The sequence below is a fragment of the Arabidopsis lyrata genome, assembly GCF_000004255.2.
Source record: "Arabidopsis lyrata subsp. lyrata unplaced genomic scaffold ARALYscaffold_3, whole genome shotgun sequence".
NCBI lineage: Eukaryota > Viridiplantae > Streptophyta > Magnoliopsida > Brassicales > Brassicaceae > Arabidopsis > Arabidopsis lyrata.
Window position 1 is genome coordinate 18,130,688 of NW_003302553.1, and position 19,461 is coordinate 18,150,148.

General features: G+C 33.9%; 2 protein-coding genes and 1 long non-coding RNA gene across 3 annotated transcripts; all 3 read right to left on the reverse strand.

The window, feature by feature from the left end:
• Positions 1–5,304: 5,304 nt before the first annotated feature.
• On the reverse strand, positions 5,305–7,316 carry LOC110230485 (pentatricopeptide repeat-containing protein At2g13420, mitochondrial). Its single transcript, XM_021033663.1, has one exon. It carries the CDS (start codon positions 7,001–7,003, stop codon positions 5,465–5,467), a length of 1,539 nt encoding a protein of 512 aa, XP_020889322.1. The 5' UTR covers positions 7,004–7,316; the 3' UTR covers positions 5,305–5,464.
• Positions 7,317–7,454: 138 nt separating this feature from the next.
• Positions 7,455–8,732, reverse strand: LOC9321939. Its single transcript, XR_002333060.1, has 3 exons — positions 8,634–8,732; positions 8,244–8,374; positions 7,455–8,057 (listed from the first exon to the last, which is right to left on the reverse strand). It is a non-coding gene; the product is annotated as an uncharacterized LOC9321939 (long non-coding RNA).
• Positions 8,733–13,468: 4,736 nt separating this feature from the next.
• LOC9321941 (tRNA uridine 5-carboxymethylaminomethyl modification enzyme MnmG) lies at positions 13,469–19,143 on the reverse strand. Its single transcript, XM_021032267.1, has 13 exons — positions 18,865–19,143; positions 18,654–18,790; positions 18,487–18,578; positions 18,081–18,194; positions 17,519–17,849; positions 17,072–17,251; positions 16,217–16,297; positions 15,636–15,854; positions 15,321–15,463; positions 14,652–14,818; positions 14,180–14,403; positions 13,999–14,091; positions 13,469–13,914 (listed from the first exon to the last, which is right to left on the reverse strand). Exons 1-13 carry the CDS (start codon positions 19,079–19,081, stop codon positions 13,720–13,722), a joined length of 2,193 nt encoding a protein of 730 aa, XP_020887926.1. The 5' UTR covers positions 19,082–19,143; the 3' UTR covers positions 13,469–13,719.
• Between the last annotated feature and the right edge of the window lie 318 nt (positions 19,144–19,461).

Below are 19,461 nucleotides of genomic sequence, written 5' to 3' on the forward strand. Positions count from 1 at the left end.
ATAGAAATCTTAATTATTTACAATTATCCTTATAATTATCTTTTATATTTTTAAAATTATTTAAATATATAATTACTTTAATATATATCTTTAAATATAAAAACGTATAATTTCCTTATTATTATCTTTGGACATTTTTTAATTTTTTTTTATAGAAATCTTAATTATTTACAAGTATCCTTATAATTATCTTTTACATTTTTAAAATTATTTAAATATATAATTACTTACAATTATTTTATTTTTTTCTATTTTAAAAAGGAAATTTTTGTTTTACACGTGTCAAAATCTAAGATCGATAGATTTACCACGTGTCACGATCATATGAGTTATTGACTTTGAAAACCTTACTTTATATAATAAGATATATTATCGACGATAATGTTTATTTGACAAATAAATAATTTGATATATATCACGTGATAACAAAAACCACTTAAGAAATTCGCGGAAAGAATAAACGGTATCAACACTCTAACAGAGTTTCTTTCTTATTCATATTCCATGAAGGCATTTCTTAAAAGTTTTGATATTAATTATCGACCGTTGACCTAATTGTAGATTTTATTTATGATTAAATGTTGATACGAACATAGCATCATTCCATATAAAATGTGAATATACCGAGTTTCATGAACATTATTTAGTGTAAAGGTACATCTATAATACCATGTTGCTAGAACCGGTTTAGTGAGTTTTTTTAATATATTTTGTTGTAAAACTCATGAATAATGTGATCATTGATTATTTATTTTTTAAAAGATATATATAATGTTTTAAAATTTTCAAGATTTGTTTTTTATAATTTCACAAGATAAAGTTTGCATCTTAAAATATTTCTTCTTAAATTATAAATTTAAGTTGAGTTTAGTAATTTTTTTATTTTTCTTTAAGTAAAAATTTAATAATAACTAAAAATATGTAGTATATTGTTCTTCTAAACTAATGTTTCACTTTGAATTTTATTTTCTTGTTTAAAGTTTCACATATAGAATTACATAAATTTACTTTCATTCTAAAACTCATTAACACAATTAAAATTTTGAATAGTGACCATATTTAATTTTTATCATTTAAAATTTGAATTATATCAGTCGTACTTATTAAATTATAAATTTAAGTTTAGTTTAGTAATTTTATATTTTTCTTTAAGTAAAAATTTAATAATAACTAAAAATATGTAGTATATTGTTTCCGAAACTAATGTTTCACTTTGAATTTTATTTTCTTGTTTAAATAATCGATGCAAATATTTTCTCCAAGTGATGTAAATTATTTGCATCAATAATATATAAATCATTTACTTAAGTGATGTAAAATTCTTTTACATCACTTATAAGTAATACAAATATTCAAAATAAGTGATATAAAATGATCATTTTTTTGTAGTGACATATTGAATTATATAAATTTAATTCCAGTCTAAAACTCATTAACATAATTAAAATTTTAAATAGTGACCATATTTAATTTTTATTATTTAAAAGTTGAATTATGTTAGTCTTACTTATAAAAAATTTTAGTATTATTTTATTATTTCATTTAATTTACATAATTCGTTTTTGATTTATTTAAAATTTATTATTTCTATTACTTGTAAATGCACTAAATAGATGTTTTAAATTTATTTTAATGTAAAATAAATATTATTGCTTAGGTAGATACTTAGGTGGACACCCTAAATGGAGAGAAGATTCTCTAATTATATATATAGATTTCCTTCGTCCAATACCCCCTAAGATATTTTGTGGTAAATTCTGGATTAAAATATCGAGATACTCAATATTAAAGGTGTGGACTTTGGTGTGTCAACGGGAGCATAATTTTCAAACAAATTTCATATCAAATCACATGGTTAATTGGGGGACAATAATCAAAAAAAAAAAAAAAAAATTTGAACGTGTATATCCCACTAACTCAGGGAATATTGATAAGTTTATATTAGTTTTAAGATTATTCTTTCAAATAAGAAATCTCTGAAATACTTTAGGATCGATTTCCGAAAATCTTTTTTTATTCACACAGAAAATTGTAAGTCTCAAAATCAAGTTAAACGAAATTGTATGAAATTAAAAACAGAGAAAAACAATTAAATTTAAAGTAAATTTAAATGGAAAATACGTCAGGCTTAGGAAAATTCTCAAGAAATAGCAGAATTGCAGATAAATTAAATTACTGTTAGGATTTTTTTAAAACGATTCTAAAATTCAAATCACTAAATTAAACCAATCAACACGCGTTTGTTTTGGTTAACTATGTCTAAAATCTAGGATCCCAACTCTCATTGTGAATACTACTTCTAAACAAGCATAAAGATCAGGGTCGATATGTTCACAAAAATACCTAAACCAAATCTCTTTGAGAATATGGATTTTTGCTCATCTAAAATAGTTCAGAAAAAATCACACTTTCATCCTAATTAATCTTAAGATCAAATTCTAGTTAGCTACTCTAAAATATGCATTAAGAAAAACTCTAGATGAAAAACTCTATAAATTCATCCTAACAGTTATCGGATCTAACACAAGGTGAATTAAATAAGGAATTGGAGAATGACATTATAGCTGATAAGAAGGTTACATCTTGTCTTCGTTTATCTTAGAATCTTACATTTTTATTATACACACAATTACGTGTTTCCATTTACGAGTGGCAACAAGAAATGGTAGATGAAACAAACTACAATTTTTCGTATATGAAAAATGTATCGGAAAAAAATGTTTGTGATGTTGGCGACATGACTACATATAGTTCGTATATGTGGGCATGTAATACATATAGTTTGTGTAGTTAGATACTTCGTGTAGCCAGCCATCTTTTTTCCAAACAATAATCATCAAAGAGCCTGTAGTAAGAATTAAGAAAAGAAAGCATGTATCAAGAAAGAGTAGATATAGGGGTAATTGGCACAAGGCTTTAAGGACTTTAGAGCTATTCTAAAGTCTTCATAGTTTTGTTTTAGCCAATTAGGCTTTTTTACTTTAATTATTTTTAAAGTTCTCAAAGTTTTTTTTTTTTTTCCTTTTTTGTTTCTCTTCTTTTTCTAAAGTCTCAAAAACGTGACTTTGGTTTTCTCGGGACATTTATTAAATAAATAAACAATTAAAAACTTTTTTTTTCTTATCCCCTTGATAATTAAAAACTCTCTACACCTTTACATATATTTTTTCATAACTTTTTATTTATAAATTAATTATTTTCATTTTTCTATCTTTCTTTTAAGATCCATTTTACTAATAATCATTTTATTTTCATCATCATCATTAATGTTGGTTTAAAAGAGTATATAGAATTAGTATTTTTTTCAAAAGCCATATAAGTTTTAAGTTTATCCTACTTCTTACTAATGTGATGGTATTAAATTTCGGCATGAAATAATAAATATAAATAAATGTATGCATTTAGAATATTTATTTATAAACTTTTATCATTTCTTTTAAATAAATATTTTATTATTAATAATGGATTTTAAGTTCCTACCAAAACAAATAATGGATTTTTAGTTTTTTTCTTATTGTAATGTTTGGTTACTAAAAATCAATGAATAATATATAAATTTTTTTTCTCTACAGAATATTTATCTATTTATTTCTTTATTTCTCAATTTTTGTTTTTTTTCTTTCTAAATTCCTATCATTAATAAAACTATATTTGCATATGAATTCATTTCTAACATAATTTATATTTATTATTAATATATAATAATAATAATATATAAGAGTCACAGCTTCTACAGTTTTGTGCTACCAATCAGATTTTAACAGCAAAAGTTTCTACAGCCAAAGTCTTTACAGCCAAATTTTCTACACCTTAAATTTTTAAAGTCAAAGCTTCTAAAGCCAAAACTTACAGTCGTTACCAATCGGCCCCATACTCGATGTAAAAATAAACTCACAGATTCAATAGCACACAAATATGTTTCTTATATCTAATATATAATTTGCCAGTAATACAAAAGATCACTATTAACCATATTAATTGAACTATTTTACCTTGTTCATTGTTATTTATTAGAGTAAATTTATACTATCAACTGAATTTTAACTTAAGAAAAGATTGGCTTAACTACAATAATATAATATCAAATCAAAAAAGAAAAAAAATACTATCGAATCCAAATTCTAGAAACAAATTCGGTGCGTAGCACCGGGTAGACACTAGTTGTAAAATAAACCAGCTACAAAAAAAGGAAATTGTGTATATGGCAAACCCGTAGCACACTAACACCTAATGATAAAAGTTTAAGTATATTTTGTTGCCAAAAACTAAACAATAAAATAAAATAACTATATATTATTTGAAAATTATGTAACATTAATATACATACACAATTTCGAATAATATTTAAGAAAAATCTACCGCGGATTCGGATATACAGTAAAACCTCTATAAATTAATAATGTTGGGACTGCAAAATTCTATTAATTTATAGAGGTATTAATTTATTTATTAATTTATAGAGAGTTTTCCTAATTTTGCAACTTTTAAATTTTTTTATGAAAATATAAGATTTACTTCATTATATAAAATATCTTTCTAGGACCAATTACAAGTAAAAAATAGGGAGATTGACAAAAATAGCACTAAAATAAGTTTGTCTTCTAAAAATAGCACTACATTTGAAAAATTCCACAAATAGCACTATAAACTTTAATTAATTATTAAATATTAGTAATTAGTTTAATTAAAATAAATAAATAAATAAAATTAGAAATTTCCCGCCAAAATTTATTTTTCCCGCCAAAAAATTTCCGCGACGTAAAAATATTTTCCCTCCAAAAATTTGTTTTCGAAATTTTCCCGCCAAAATTTTTTTTCAATATTTCCCGGAAAAATAAAATTCCATCAAACTTTTCCCGCCAAAAAAATCCACGAAATTTAGGAAAGATATTAGAATTAAATTCAAACAAGAACTAATGCGAATTTAAAAAATAATAATAATAATAACAGAATTATATTTCATTGAAGTTTCTTACATAATATATATATATATATATATATATATATATATATATATATATATATATATATATAGTTGACATATTTATACAATTATTAATTTATGATATTGATGGGACCATATGTTTACATAGGATTTTTAAAAAAATTATTATCTTATTAATTTATCGATTTGTATCACTTTTTACACTGGTCCCAACTTGGGACCGGAAGAATTTATTAATTTGTAGAAGTTATTAATTTATCGAGTATTAATTTATAGAGGTTTTACTGTAGTCTTAAGTATATAATGAAAACATTTGCGACCATAATATATTTAGTAGATTCTTATTCCTATTAAGTATAAAGCACTAAAACTTTTGACCTAATCTGACCACAAATTTTACATGTGTTATTACTTTATAAAAGAACAAAAAAAAAAGGAGAGACTAAATAAAATTTGACTCCATGCCTTAAATTAGACAGGAAATTTGCCAGTTTGCTTCATCAACAACTTTACTAACTCTCATCTCTTGTAAGGCTCAAAAGGATATCTCTGAAACTCAGACCCAAAGGTTATAGATTCCTCGTCAAGTTTCTTCTTCAACCTCCTCCAAGTCCTCATCTTATTAGACTGTATTAAACCTTTATACAATGTCTCAAAAGTTAGCTTTTGTGGCAAGAAACCCTTCTCTATCATCTCCACAAAGTACCCACAAGCTTCCTTCCATTTCTCCTTACTACACAACCCATGAACCAACGAAGTATACGAGTCTAAATCCGGACCCGTTTCACTTGCTTTAAGATCATCCCATATCTCTTTCACTGTCTCCATCTTCCCCAAATTAATAAACGTTCCTAACAAAACATTATATGTCTGCGTACTTGGTTTACACAGTCCATTCTTCATCTTCCTATATAGATTCATCGCGCCATTAGCATCTTTCCTTCCTTTATATTCCTTAAAAAAACAGTTGTACGTCGCAGAAGACGGGCTTATCCCAGTTTCCACCATTGTTTCAAGCAACTCTTCTGCTTCCTCCAATCTCCCACAAGAACACAAACATTTAACAACCGAAGTATATGTTTCAATCGTCGGGCTAATCCCTTTTGCTTTCATCAGTTTCAACTTATCCAACGTCAACTCAGCTTTATGAGCTCGACTATACATATGAAGCACAATCGAAAAACTCGTAACATCAGGCTCAATCCCTCTCTGACGCATTTCATCGAACACCTTCTCTGCATTCCTCACATTCCTCTCAAACCTTTCTTCCGGATGCAAACTCGCCGTCCGACAAATCCCGTTAAGCAAAACATTATACGTAACGACATTCGGTTCAATCCCGGATTCAATCATCTCTACCAAAAACTTCTGCGCCATATCAATCCTCCTAAGTTTACACCAACCAGCAATCAAAATAGTATAAACCTTCTCATCACACCCAAACTCTTCCTTGCGTTCATTAAAAACACCAACAGCCATCTTCGTGTAACCGTATTTACAAAGAGTATCGAGCAAAAACCCGAATTCGACTAACCCGAAACGACGATTCTCGAGAAAACAAGGCGCATCGTCGAAAGCACGAACTGCTTGACGGGTAAGCCCGGCGGCGATTAACCGTTTAACGAGGATTAGAAACGTCTCCGGAGAAGTGTGATCCATTTCGACGATGAGTTGTCTAACAACGTCGAATTGACGAACACGGCCGAGGATATCGATGATGAGATTGAAGGAGGTTGGTGTTGGGGTTGAAGGGGAGGGTAAGGAGCGTAAATATTGGAAGAAGGAGAGGGCAATTTTGGAATTGTGACGGAGACGGAGGAGGGTTTGGTGGATGAGGTTGGGAGTGAGGGAGATGCCGTTGAGTTGGAGAGATGATTCCATGAAGTGGAATGGGTTGTGATTTGTTATTAGCATTTGGGAGATTAGTTCGGCGTCGGAGGAATGTTCGAGTTTTGGGAGATTGAGAGTGAATCCGGCGGAAGAGATGGTGGAGATACGGCGGCGGAGTTGGGTGAGAGGTGAGATTTGCCTAAGGTGGACTCTGAAAAGTAGCAGCATTTTGCCGTTCCTAAAGAGAGCCACCTTGTCACATGAAGCAAGCAATTAAAGTAAGCGCTCTCTCTTGCAGTCGACAACAGCCACAATCTTCTAAAGCTTGTTCTTCATAAACACACTTGATTTGAAAATCAAGCACGCTTATGAGAATCTCGATAATCTAATCCTTCGAAATCGAATTCAACAGAAAAACGGAGAGGTCGACGAGGTAAAGGCAAGACGATCACCGGTGAGCAAGTTTTGGTTTTGGATGGGATCGTCGGCTGCGAGAGAGGAGAGAGGTCTCGGAGAGAAAAAAAAAAAAAAAGTGTTTGGAGAAAAGAGAGATTAATAATAATAGGGTGATTTTGCTCAATATACATATTTGCTCAATTATATATATACATAAAAAGTGTTTTGGTTGATGACTATGGTTTTGGTTTCGGGTTTCTCTATTTATTGATGGACTCTTAACTTTTGCTCTTAACATTATTTAAAATTAAAATTTTGCTTTTTGAAAGCTAAGATACAAAGAGAATATCTTAACAAAAATGTTCTCCAATGGTTGGTTCTTAAGAAAAAAATTTCAAATTTTTGCAAAACAATATTTTCCAATACAAACATTCATACAACCAAACTCATACAAGCTTTGATATCTATCACTTTCACTAAACATGTCTCTTGCATGCTGTTTCTTTTTTGCAAACTGTCATCAGAGAAATCCTTGAAATGTTGCCAAGAACATTCATCATTATTGCACCTTCCACGTAACTCGTACATGCAGAGAGGCCAAGAAGGGTCCACCTTCAAATAAAAGGTGTAGAAGCCAATTTTTTTCTCATATACTGTAGTTTCAGTCAAGCTTCTACATTGTCTTTTATCACTATATAGGCTATATGACTTGTTTTGAAGTGTATATTCTGGTCCCAGAGACGTAATTGAAGACCCTGGTACTTTCAGATGATAGATTGTGCTCCGAAATAAAGGACCTGACAAAGCTACAGACGATAAAAGGTCATTCTCTGGTGAACTCCTATGGGACTCCATATCTATAGATGACTGAAATTCCTCCATTGAGCTTCAACACAAAACCATGTGAGGTTTTTGAGACACATAAAGACAATTGACAAAAAGATTCAAGCTTTAACACAAAACTCACATTCAAACAGAGATTCAATTTGACAAAAAAAACTATAAAATTTGGTTCTAACAAACCAACGAGGCATTAAACCAGAATGATTAAAGTTCATAGGTGTTGACTAACCTGAATAATTAACTGCACATCATTGATATCTAGACCACGAGCAGCAACATTTGTAGCCACCAATGTCGAAAACTTGCCATTCCTAAATCCAGCAAGAGTAACCTATAATCACATTCGCAGCCAAACAGAACCTGCAACCAAAATCAAACATAAACTGAGTCTTATTCCTAGTCATTGGATAACATCATTTTAGTTTAAACAACTTCCACAGCTAATTACAAGAATAGAAACTTCCACAACTTCCACAACTCAATCATAGATACAATGCTCCATAGAAATAAAACCATAATTACTATGTCATCACAGTGAATTATATCTCACAAAAGAAAGAACAAAGTAAATTCAGAAAAGCAACTATATCAAACATATAAGGAAGGAAGAATTTGGCACCTTTTGGATCAACTTCACGAGAGATCTTAATGGCATCAGATGTAGCAAGATCCTGATTTGCAGGGGAAATAGCTAGTATGATGCAGTTGGGCTGTCAAAAGCCCAGACGTGACCACCGACGACGGCAATGAGTCCCACAGAGTTGGGAGGGAGCTTCCCTCGCCGTAATCTCCCAGAGCCGTACAGGCTCTCTGAATCTTGTTCACAAGCGCAATCAAAATCTCCATAACAAAATCAAACCTAATCAGCTCCGATTACTCAACGGCGGAATCAATATTCCGGAAGTCTCTGGAAGAGAATCAACAGACTTCTCCTTCCAAACAGACCAAATTAAAAATCGAAAGCCTCCATGGTTCGCGTGAAAAAGAGAGAGAGAGGGGAGGAGAAGAGAGAGAGGGAAAGGAGTAGAATAAAAGCTTGACACGTGTACGTCTCTTAGGTGAATAAAAGCCTCTTAGTTAAGGAACATTGCTTAGTGTTAAGGGAGAAAATTCAATAAATTTAATCACTTTTATTCCTAAGATTTTCCTAAGATCTACCTAACATACTCCCGTTAATGATGCTTTATATACTGTATGGAATTATGGACTGCTACTTATTCTTTTTTTAGTGTAGGCATGGGATATTTTACTTAGTGGTGTTATTCAATGATGGATTTTACTAAGGAAGAACCTCTTTCTCTCTCTTCTCTCTCTACATCTTTTAGAGAGAAAAAGCAGGTTCAGAGTTTACTTTCCGACAACGACCGGCTTTATCAGCGGCGTTTGGTCGGCTCATCATCCGGCATCGCTGGCTCCCTCAGCGGCGTTGGCTGGCTCATCTTCTGGCATCGTCTGTCACTTGTGGCGGCGTTGGCTGGCTTAGCTTCCGACATCGACCAGCTACTTTTAGCGGCGTTGGCTGGCTTATCTCCCGAGAGCAAGATACTCTCTTTCTTGTCTCGTCGGGCTTTTTCCCGGCGTCTTTGGCCTGGGTTTCTCTCCGGTTTCTTGGCCGGATTTAGGTTCCGTTTAGAGTCCGATTATTAGGATTTTAAATTACCTTTTTCTTGTTGATTGCTTATGTCTATATCTCCTCCATCGTTTGTGTAATTCTCTGGTCCTCCTTTCTTTAAAGGGCTTAATCCCTTATTCAAGCCTATATGTTTCATCTTTTAAGAGAGGATTTGAGTTACGGATTGAAGTTTCATTGATGGTTGTTTGGTATTGATGTTCTAAGTAACTGAGTTGATTTGGGGCTTTTCTTTTCTAATGCTATCGGATCGGTTTTATACTTTACTTTCCAGATTTGAGCCTTTTGTATTTCGATGAGAAGATTGTAGATTATTGAAAATGAAGTTCCTTCTTGGAGTCCTGATATGAACCTGTTGAATTGAAATTTCTGGTGTGGTTAGGAGCTCCATGAAGTCGGAAAAACAGCCGGCGATGAACGGCGAACAACAGTTCTTCTTCTTCACACGTGTCATGTGCTTTGGTCCTTTATCGACGCGTGTTTTCTACGCTGGATGTCAACCTCCTCTACTCTTCTCGATCAGTTTTTCCTAATTGGGCTTGGTTTGGGCTTTTTGTTAGTTTATATTTAATGTTTGTTATGTTTGCTTCATAAAGCATGCTCGGTGACTCCGAGTTAAAAGTTCGGGAAGTTCGGGACTGGATTGCACTCATGGCTCCGCCGGGTCGCGCGTTAAGTGTAAAGGTTCCTGGGACGGGGTTTAAGTGATAGATTTAATTTTTCCCTTCTTGGCTTTGCTGTTTGGTGTTAACTTTTGTAATGGCTCCGTGTTGGCTTCAATAAAATTTAACACACTTGTGACAAAAAAAAAAAATCCAACACTAATATTGTGTTATTCAACTAATAATTCTAAATCTAACTTTAAATCTAGTGTTATTGGATCTTATACTTCATTAGATTTTAATAGTTTGGTGTTATTCAACTAAGATTTAAAATACTTCATTAAAATCCAGTGTTATTCAAAACTAAAATACTTGTAAAATCTTTGTATATTAAATCATTTTGAAATGAAACCTCTTTGGAATTTTATGAGTAAATTATTAGAATTAAAATCCAAGATATACTACAGAGATTTTGAAATCCACCCAAACAGATTCTTAAAAACAATATCAGAAAGCAAATCTAAACCTTAAAGAATTAACTTTAACTCCATGATTGAATAACACCCCCTTAGTGTTAGGGTTGAACTTTGAATTTGAAGACCACAAAATGTTAAAACTATATGAATTAGGATATGATTATTTGAGAGTAAAAAAAATATGTTGCATGGTCACACATCTATACTAGTATTTTTGAAGTATATTTTGTACCGGGTGGATTAAAAATTTATCCGAGATTGTTGGTATCCATCCCGATACAAAATTTACTTCATAAAAACTTGTTTGGATCAGGTTATATGTAATCCAACTCTTCTACTGGATGTTTACCTAAAAATCGGATACAAATATTACCAAAATTAGACCGTGTCCACTAATTACGTTTCTATATTTAATAATAAAAATATTTAGAAGATTTGGTTCTAATTTAAATTTATGATTGTCATTTCATCTTTGTTTAATTATGTTTTAACTGTTTTGATTCATCATATAATACATAAAGTTAAAAAAAAAATCTCAATTTTTTTTCTGCATATATTGTGATTCGAAATTTTTAAAACGGACATATATTACACAATTAATGAAAATTGTGTGTTCAACGTCCCACATCGGCTAAAATATTTGAACAAAGATTCATAGTCATGTTATAAATAAGATCAAAATGAATCCAAATCCAAATTTAAAAGTTTGTATATAGGTTAATTCGGTTTTTAGTTCAACTGTTTCATTTTACCGGAAATATTATAATTGATATATTTGAAGCAATAAAAAGTTTATAATCTCGTGGTATAGGATGCAGTCTCGTGGCGAATATTTGAAGCTGTGATGGTCCGAGAGCCGTCTTTTTTTTTTTTTTTTTGTCATCCGAAATTAATTAGAGTTCAGAAGAGCCATTCCTGAGGAGAGAGCCGTCTTCTTCTGACTGAATTCTTTTACCCTTCTCCTTGTAAAAAGACTGCACCCTATAAAATGAAACTATAAAATAAGATTGTATAAAACAAAATTATCTTGTGGTATACCGCTAATTAATAATAATTATAAACTATAAAAATATAAATTTCTTATAAAATGATACTATTTGCAAATTTTATATATGAGACGGAATCATTATATTTTAACTATTACTACTTTTAGTAAATAAATCGTCATGCGGTGTACCGCGGGTAAAATCTAATACCAACTAAAAACGTATATGATCACATCAAAAATTACAAACAAGTAGGGATTGACCCGTAGTATACAGCGGGACGATTTGTTTTCTAAAATTTATGATTTTTAAAATTTTATAATTATGTATTATATATAAAAGTTTGCAAATTGTATGATTTAAATTTTTTAAAGATATTTATTTTTATAGTTTACAACTGTCATTAAGTAACGGTATACCGCATGACAATTTTTGCTTTATACAATCTTAAGTAAGTTACACTAATTCGATATGTTTAACATTGGTGATGTTAAAAAATAATAAAATGAAGATTAAAAACCGTATTGAATCTGCGGGTTAATGTTCTTGCTCTGTGATGACATTCGCACTTTGTTATGGTTCTGCTATAAGCTATGGAGATGTATAATACCGCACTGGGATCCCGTGTCAGAAACGCTGCTTCGTGTTATTTATCACGTTTACTCGAAAGATATCAAACCCAAGAATGCAGTGTATCATGATGGTGCCAACTCGGTTCAGTTTCAGTTGATCAAGACCACTTGGAAGGATTTTTCAGACAGAATCATTGTTTTGCATCGCCTTGTTAAGGTTATTACAAGAAAAGACTGGTCTTTCGATGATCGTTTATTATCCTCAGCCATTGCAAAATGCAAGCAAGTGGTCAAGAGGGTAGAGGATAAATTGAGGTCTCCAAACATGTTTCTGAGTCTAATGGATTTGCGAGGGAGATTATTGAGTCCAAATTTCTGACTTGTAAGTGTCTCTCTTTGGTGAAGAAATTGTTGACATGTGGAACCATCCTCCATCTGATCTAGCTGATTTAACGTCTCTTCCACTTCCACTGTCCATCCCACCATATGCCATATATACGGCGGTATATTGTACACCGTCTTCTCTATCTTTTTCACCTGCCTTGAGGCTTCCCACTGGGGGTCTCCGGCCACAAATAGAGCAGCCTTGGCGGCTGTCATCCAAGCAGCAAAATAGATCTCGAGCCCAAGTGACACCAGAGAAGCCAATGTTGCACTGACCCTCTTCAAGAAGACAAAATTCTTAGCACCAGCCGAAAATGAAGCAGCGGCCGTTGTCGCACAGCTCTACGTAAGAGGAGAACCGGAACAGGAAGCCTTTAGAACACGGAAGAAACTCATCTTCACAAGTCCAAAAAAAATCCCTAAAACTGATTTTTTCTTTTTCTAAGCAAGGAGTCAGCGTCAAGACATAATCATAAGGAAGGGCCACTGCTAAGTAACCGGGTCCTTCAGACTTTAAAAAACTAATTCAACGAGATTAAGATTTCAAACTTGTCGTCCCGACTGTCTTTAATCGAGAGAGGTACAAAATAGTCGAAAAAGTAAGCAATTGCGACAAGAAAGGACGCTAATCCATTTTACGTGAGACAAAGTATGGATTGGGTAAGCCAGCCCCTTCAACAATGGCCGCGTGTTTCAACGAGAACACCGAAAAACCTAAACTTCCACTCCACGTAAGCAGTCTCTTGTCTTAGATGGAGTTGTTCGTATCATAAGAGGTAGGAGACTAGCTAAAGAGATACAAAATAACAGCCAATGGTTTTTTTTGTAAGGAAGTTGATAATGTTGAGGAGTTTGAAGCGTATGAACAGAAAGAAACATAAAAAAATAAGAGCGATGTGGTTACACACAAGAAAGTATTTCTCTTTTGTTTGGGTGACTTGTATTTTGGCAAGAACAGCCACTTTTTTGCCATTCAAGAGAAATGTCGGTCGAGCAAAATCATTACCAAGGTTTACAATCTTGGAGAGTTGACGCTACACTGTAAGACTTCTTAATCACTCATTAACCATATGCTCTCTATCTTCTACCCACTGTGGATTGGATTCTGCCAACGCATGTTCCAATATTTTCCCTCTCTTCACATCTTGAGTTCTTCTTCGGTTTGATTCAAGTGTTATGAGCAGAGCTGTTATGTCGGCAGGACTGACTCCGCCCACTCTGCTTGCCTGCCCGATTGTCTCTGGTCTCACCTGAATTTATAATTTTTCCACAACATAAGAAGATAAAACTACAAATACATCACTTTGATTCGACTCAAAACTACTTGAACACACCTTTGAAAGTTTTTCACGCCCTTCATGGGATAGAGTTGTCATCGAATAGTAATCCAAATCATCTGGAAGTCGTCTATGTTGCTGGTGGGCCATCTAGCAAGGATTTAACTTTTAATTCCGTGTCCATATATCCGAGTAAGCAAGTAGTATTAAATGGAGCAATGAAGCTAACACAAAATACCTGCTGCAGCTGGTTTTGCTGGCGCACAATGAAACCTTCATATTTTATATCGATCTCTACACAGTCTTTCTCCATTCTAGATAATGTTTCATTTCCAAAGCCATGCTTCTCAAGAAGCTTGTAGTGGATATGGGGTTTCTTTAGTAGACTCTCTAGTGTTGCTGATACTTTGACAGGCTGAGAAGACACACTAGAAACTTCAGAAGCCAAATCACCTACTGCAACTGCAAGCAATACACTCATCAGCTTATGCATTGCACCTAAGCCAGTTATGCCAAGCCTTAAAATTTTTGCTCGAAGAGAGACAGAGAGCTCTATGGGCTAAAAGAATCAGGGAGTTTATCAAATTTCTTGGGCGTAAATACCCTCATCCCACAGACTATCCCATGTTTAAATGAATGCGAGGACCAACAGTATAAGTTCGTTCTCAAAATAAACATTGCTTGTGGGATGAATAGAATAGGGAGACAACCTGAAATTTTGACAGTTTTCAGTCTCTTCTTCTCTTCTGAAATCCTTGCTTGCTTCTCTTGGTATAACTTCCATCGTCTATCATCTATCAATCCAAGTTCACGCCCCAGAGGCGTGAGTCGACTATCCGCATTATCGAATCGAAGAAGAAGCCGATGTTCTGAACGGCTGTCATTGAGAAGAAAAACACATTTGACTATTCCGCGTTATTAAACACACACATAAGTAGTGATCAGGAACTTTAGTGGTAATAGGCTATAGGTACATGCACAAAATAGTTCATGTGGACAGAAAAAAAAAAGAAGTTAAACAAGTCATGGCCATATAGCCGCATCAAGAAAAGTTAAAAAGTCAATTTTTACTCCAATATTACTTCTTTCTTCAGTTCCACCAGACAAACGCTTATTTAACACATAAAACTTGGTAATGAACTTATTACCCATCAGACGGACTTAGATGGGTACCACATACAAGGGGAAAGTTAAAAAGAAAATATGTTTTCTTTCTACACAAATGTCAGGTTCTAATAAAAGCCTCCTAATATAACAATTTCTGATTCATATCTCTAGCCTAACCATATTTCAGAAAGTAGATTGGAGGATTGATCATGAAAATATAAAAGACTGCAGGAGAATTAGGATAATGAACAAGAGAACGAAATGGAACTTACCTTGTTAGCATGCGGTATGGCTCTCTGAGGTCTTTTGTTACTAAATCGTCAATCAACGTACCTATATAACTGCTTTCCCTCTCAAGAACAACGTGTTTCTTACCGTCTGCATGTCTGGCAGCATTGATTCCAGATATAATACCCTAAATTTGAAATAAATAACAGAGAATGGTATCACTATGTGTACAAAATCTAAACAGCAGTATTCATTCTAGTATTAGTAATATTTTTTATTTCCATATCATCCGAGTAAACCTATTATCATGAATAAAGGTCCATAATTAAGGAAATTAAAATCTCGTACAGATCAGTCACCTGTGCAGCAGCCTCTTCATAACCAGTAGTGCCGTTGATCTGACCAGAGAAGAAAAGACCTTCAATTTTCTTTGTCATAAGGGACCTAGAACACTGATGAGCTGGCAAATAATCATACTCAACAGCATAGGCAGGCCTAAGCATGGAGCAATTTTCAAGTCCTGGCAAGCTTCTTAGAAGTGGCAACTGGAGATTCTCTGGCAGACCAGTTGAAAATCCCTATGAATACCAAATTACCAATCCATGAGAATGCTAGTGCTACCAAAGACATTACACTCTAACAAAACACTCAATAGAAGATATATACCACGCCTTGAAAGACTTGATAATTAGCAAATAAGCTAAGATATATTTTCTCTAGTCTTGAAAACTCGACTTACAAACCCTCACATTAAACTACTGAGCAGTAACAAACTTCAGGCTTGCTCTAACTATACATAAAGAAAATTCCTGGACAAGCATATGGTTTAGATATTAACATAGACGACAAACTAAATTTCTTTACCATCCTTAGGCTTCACACTTTTCCACTACCGAAGAAGATAACATATAAAGAAATCATAACTAAGTTATGCATCAACCTGCACATAAATCTCAGGAACATCTCGGCCCTCCGGTTCCAGGAATATTTGATGGGACTCTTTGTCTTTGAACCTAACAATCTGAAACCAAATAAGATTTTAAGACTGGTAAATTCATATAAGATTTTCTAAAGTTCATCAAAAACAGTTTAAGAGAGAGATGGTTCAATATATTCTTTGTGCCAACTGTAGAAACAGCAAATGCAAGATTGCTTTAAGAAATTACAAGAATCACCGTCAACACTAGAGCATAGAAGGGACCTTCTGGACTATACAGGAAATCAGCATAATAAATTTGCTTATGTGACATCATTCAAGGTAGAAACAAAGAAATATCATTAAACTGAGACCAATTTAGAAACGTTTACTGCTTTATTACTCTTTGAGAAATGACTTACACTTACTGAACCAAGAATAAAAATTTAAGGAACCAAAAGGGTTTGTTCTACAGAACGTAAATTCTTCCAATGCCCTCCAAAAGGCCTCAAAACCAACCAAAACACTCAACAGCCCCACTGATTTGTTCCATCCCCTATTTTTACTCATGCTTCTTTCTAGACTCTAACTAATTTTCTAAACATTATGTAGCAGCTGAACTCTTGTCTCCTTGTAAAGACTTATCAATATATGTTTGCATGTTGACGCGGGAACCAGTCTGAGAATTACTTTTGTCTAGCAAATTTGGGTTTCCATGGTCCTGCTCACAATTTGATTCTAGTATGTGGTACAAACATTACCAAGTGTATCAAGAACAATCAGCTCAAGAATATGAAAGGTAGATGAACCATGTCGGATGTAACTTCCCCTTGGTCCAAGAAAGAGATAATACAAAGCAAAAGAGGGAAAAGAATTTACCTTATCTTCGATGGAAGGGCAGTACCTAGGACCTTTTGCTTCAACCCATCCACCATAAGTTGGGGTCTCATGCAAATTATCCCTGATCAGTTGGTGTGTAATCTTTGTCGTGCGAGTTAGGTAGCAGCACATTTGCTCTCTCTCAATATGAAAATCTGGGTCGAAACTAAACCAGCTGACCTGAGAAAAGAAAAAAAATGTTCAGCATCTTCAAATACAAAAGGTTCATGAATCCCTGTGGTTAGAAACCAGAGAAAGAAATGAATTCCATTGGTGAGAAATTTATTTATAAAGCGCCAATAAATTTGGTCAAACTGATCTGATCAAGAAAGTGTAAAAGACTTTTGCGTGCTGCCTAACTGGCTACTCGCTGACTGAGATGTTTTAACCCATGTAACCATGCATTATTGATCATGAATAGGCTACTTTATAATTGTATAGTGATACCTCTTCGTCTCCATGTTGAGCCTCCAAATTGGAAAAGTCTATAGTCCGGCGATCCACACGCGCTGGAGTACCCGTCTTTAAGCGATCAGTTTCAAATCCAAGTTTCTGCAAATTCTCTGTTAATCCTTGTGAAGCTGACTCACCAGCTCTTCCAGCTGGCATAGACTTTTTACCGACCCAAATCTTCCCACTCATAAAGGTTCCAGTGGTGAGAATAACAGAAGGTGCATAAAAGTTCATCCCGAAAAAGGTGGCCACGCCTTCCACGTTGTCATTCTTCCCAACTATGATATCTGTTACCATTGCCTCTCTAATACAGAGATTTTGAGTGCTGGCATAAGAAGGAAACATTACAGTTGTTAGCCAGAATAGGAGAAATCATAAACAATTGTTAACAAGGACCATATACACCTTGTAATTCAAGATTGTATTGTTGCCATAACTTGTAATGAGTAAATTTGAATTTTTAGCATCTTACACCGGCTTGAGAATTATATTGCACAAAGTTCAAAATTGTAACCCCAAAAAAAGATATGTAAGCAAGAATTAAACTTCAGCTGACCTGTCCACTATCTTTTTCATCTCCATAGCATATTCCCTTTTGTCAGTCTGAGCACGTAACGATCTTACAGCAGGACCCCTTGAGACATTTAAAATACGCTTCTGTAAATAGCATCTGCACTGTTAAGATATAACATCAGCGGTAAAAATTTGAACCCATATCATAAATCGGTTAGCCACAGCGACGAAGAAGCAAAAGTTATAAACGCCCATTTTGTTTTCCTTCTCAAAACTCTGATTCATCATGCTATTATACAGGTCAAACAAATTCTTTTGATGAAAACAATCCTCTGAGGCTAATTCCCACAGCTATGACAAGGTAAAACACATATATTTCAAACGAATTAGCCCCACAATCATTGCATAAGCCAAGAGTTTCATTGAGATAAGAAATTGAAAGCAATTACCTGTCAGCAACTTTCCCAATATCACCACCAAGTGCATCAACTTCATGTACTAATTGTGATTTTGCTGGTCCACCAACTGCTGGATTACATGGCTTCACGTAACAACATGTCACACTCATATACCACAATTCTAACAAGTATGTAACCAATTATGACTAAATCCGAACCTGCCAAGCTATTCGATCGAGGTTTAATGTGAGAAGCAGAGTACTAGCTCCTAATCGAGCAGAGGCTAAAGCCGCTTCGCATCCAGCATGTCCCGCACCAACCACAATCACGTCGTAGGTCGAATCAGACGTAGCACCTACAAATTACTACTACTCGTATAAGCAAATGTTTGATAATTTCGGCTAAAATTGGAGATGATGAGAGTGTAACCTGATGAAGAAGAACTGAAGCTTGCGGCGAGGGGGCGGTTAAGGAAGAGTTGGCGAGGGCGGAAGTTGCGGCGGAGGAAGACGCAGAGACGGGGAGAGTGAAGAGGTAAGGAGGAGGAGGAGGAGGAGAAGAGAAGAGATGGGACACTACTAGGGAAGCTGCGGAAATGCCGAAGACTCAAGGTGGCGGTGGCGGAGGCGGAGGCGGCGGCTCTCATCTCAAGGCGGAGGTTGTGACTTGTGAGTGGTCGGGGTAAGAAGGGAGCGGAGCGACGTGGTTTGGGGTGGTTTCTAAGAGTTAGGGCTTAGATTGGTTCTCCCGCTAGTACCCGCCTAGCGGTCGATTGCGGTTGTTAACGGTTGATACCAATCATAGAAACCGCTCTATACCGCTTAAAAAACTCTTTTTCACAAGCGTTTGCGGTTGCGGACGGTAGCGGTTGGATTAAAAAAAAAAACAACGCTTACTTATAACTCTCCTATACTTATAATCTTGTATTAAAATTTCTTTATTTTTAAATAATTATTTAGTATTTTATTTATGGTTTTAATTATTAAGCATGTTTAATTTTTTTAATATTATCATAATGATATATTG

What these genes read in the sequence shown, in the direction of transcription:
- LOC110230485 (XM_021033663.1), bottom strand. Translation starts at nt 7,003, where the DNA reads ATGCTGCTACTTTTCAGAGTCCACCTTAGGCAAATCTCACCTCTCACC.
- LOC9321941 (XM_021032267.1), bottom strand. Translation starts at nt 19,081, where the DNA reads ATGAGAGCCGCCGCCTCCGCCTCCGCCACCGCCACCTTGAGTCTTCGG. An exon ending in TCGATCGAATAGCTTGGCAG is followed by an intron (nt 18,579 to 18,653) that starts GTTCGGATTTAG and finishes TGTTACGTGAAG; the next exon opens with CCATGTAATCCAGCAGTTGG. An exon ending in GCCCTTCCATCGAAGATAAG is followed by an intron (nt 16,298 to 17,071) that starts GTAAATTCTTTT and finishes ATTTGGTTTCAG; the next exon opens with ATTGTTAGGTTCAAAGACAA.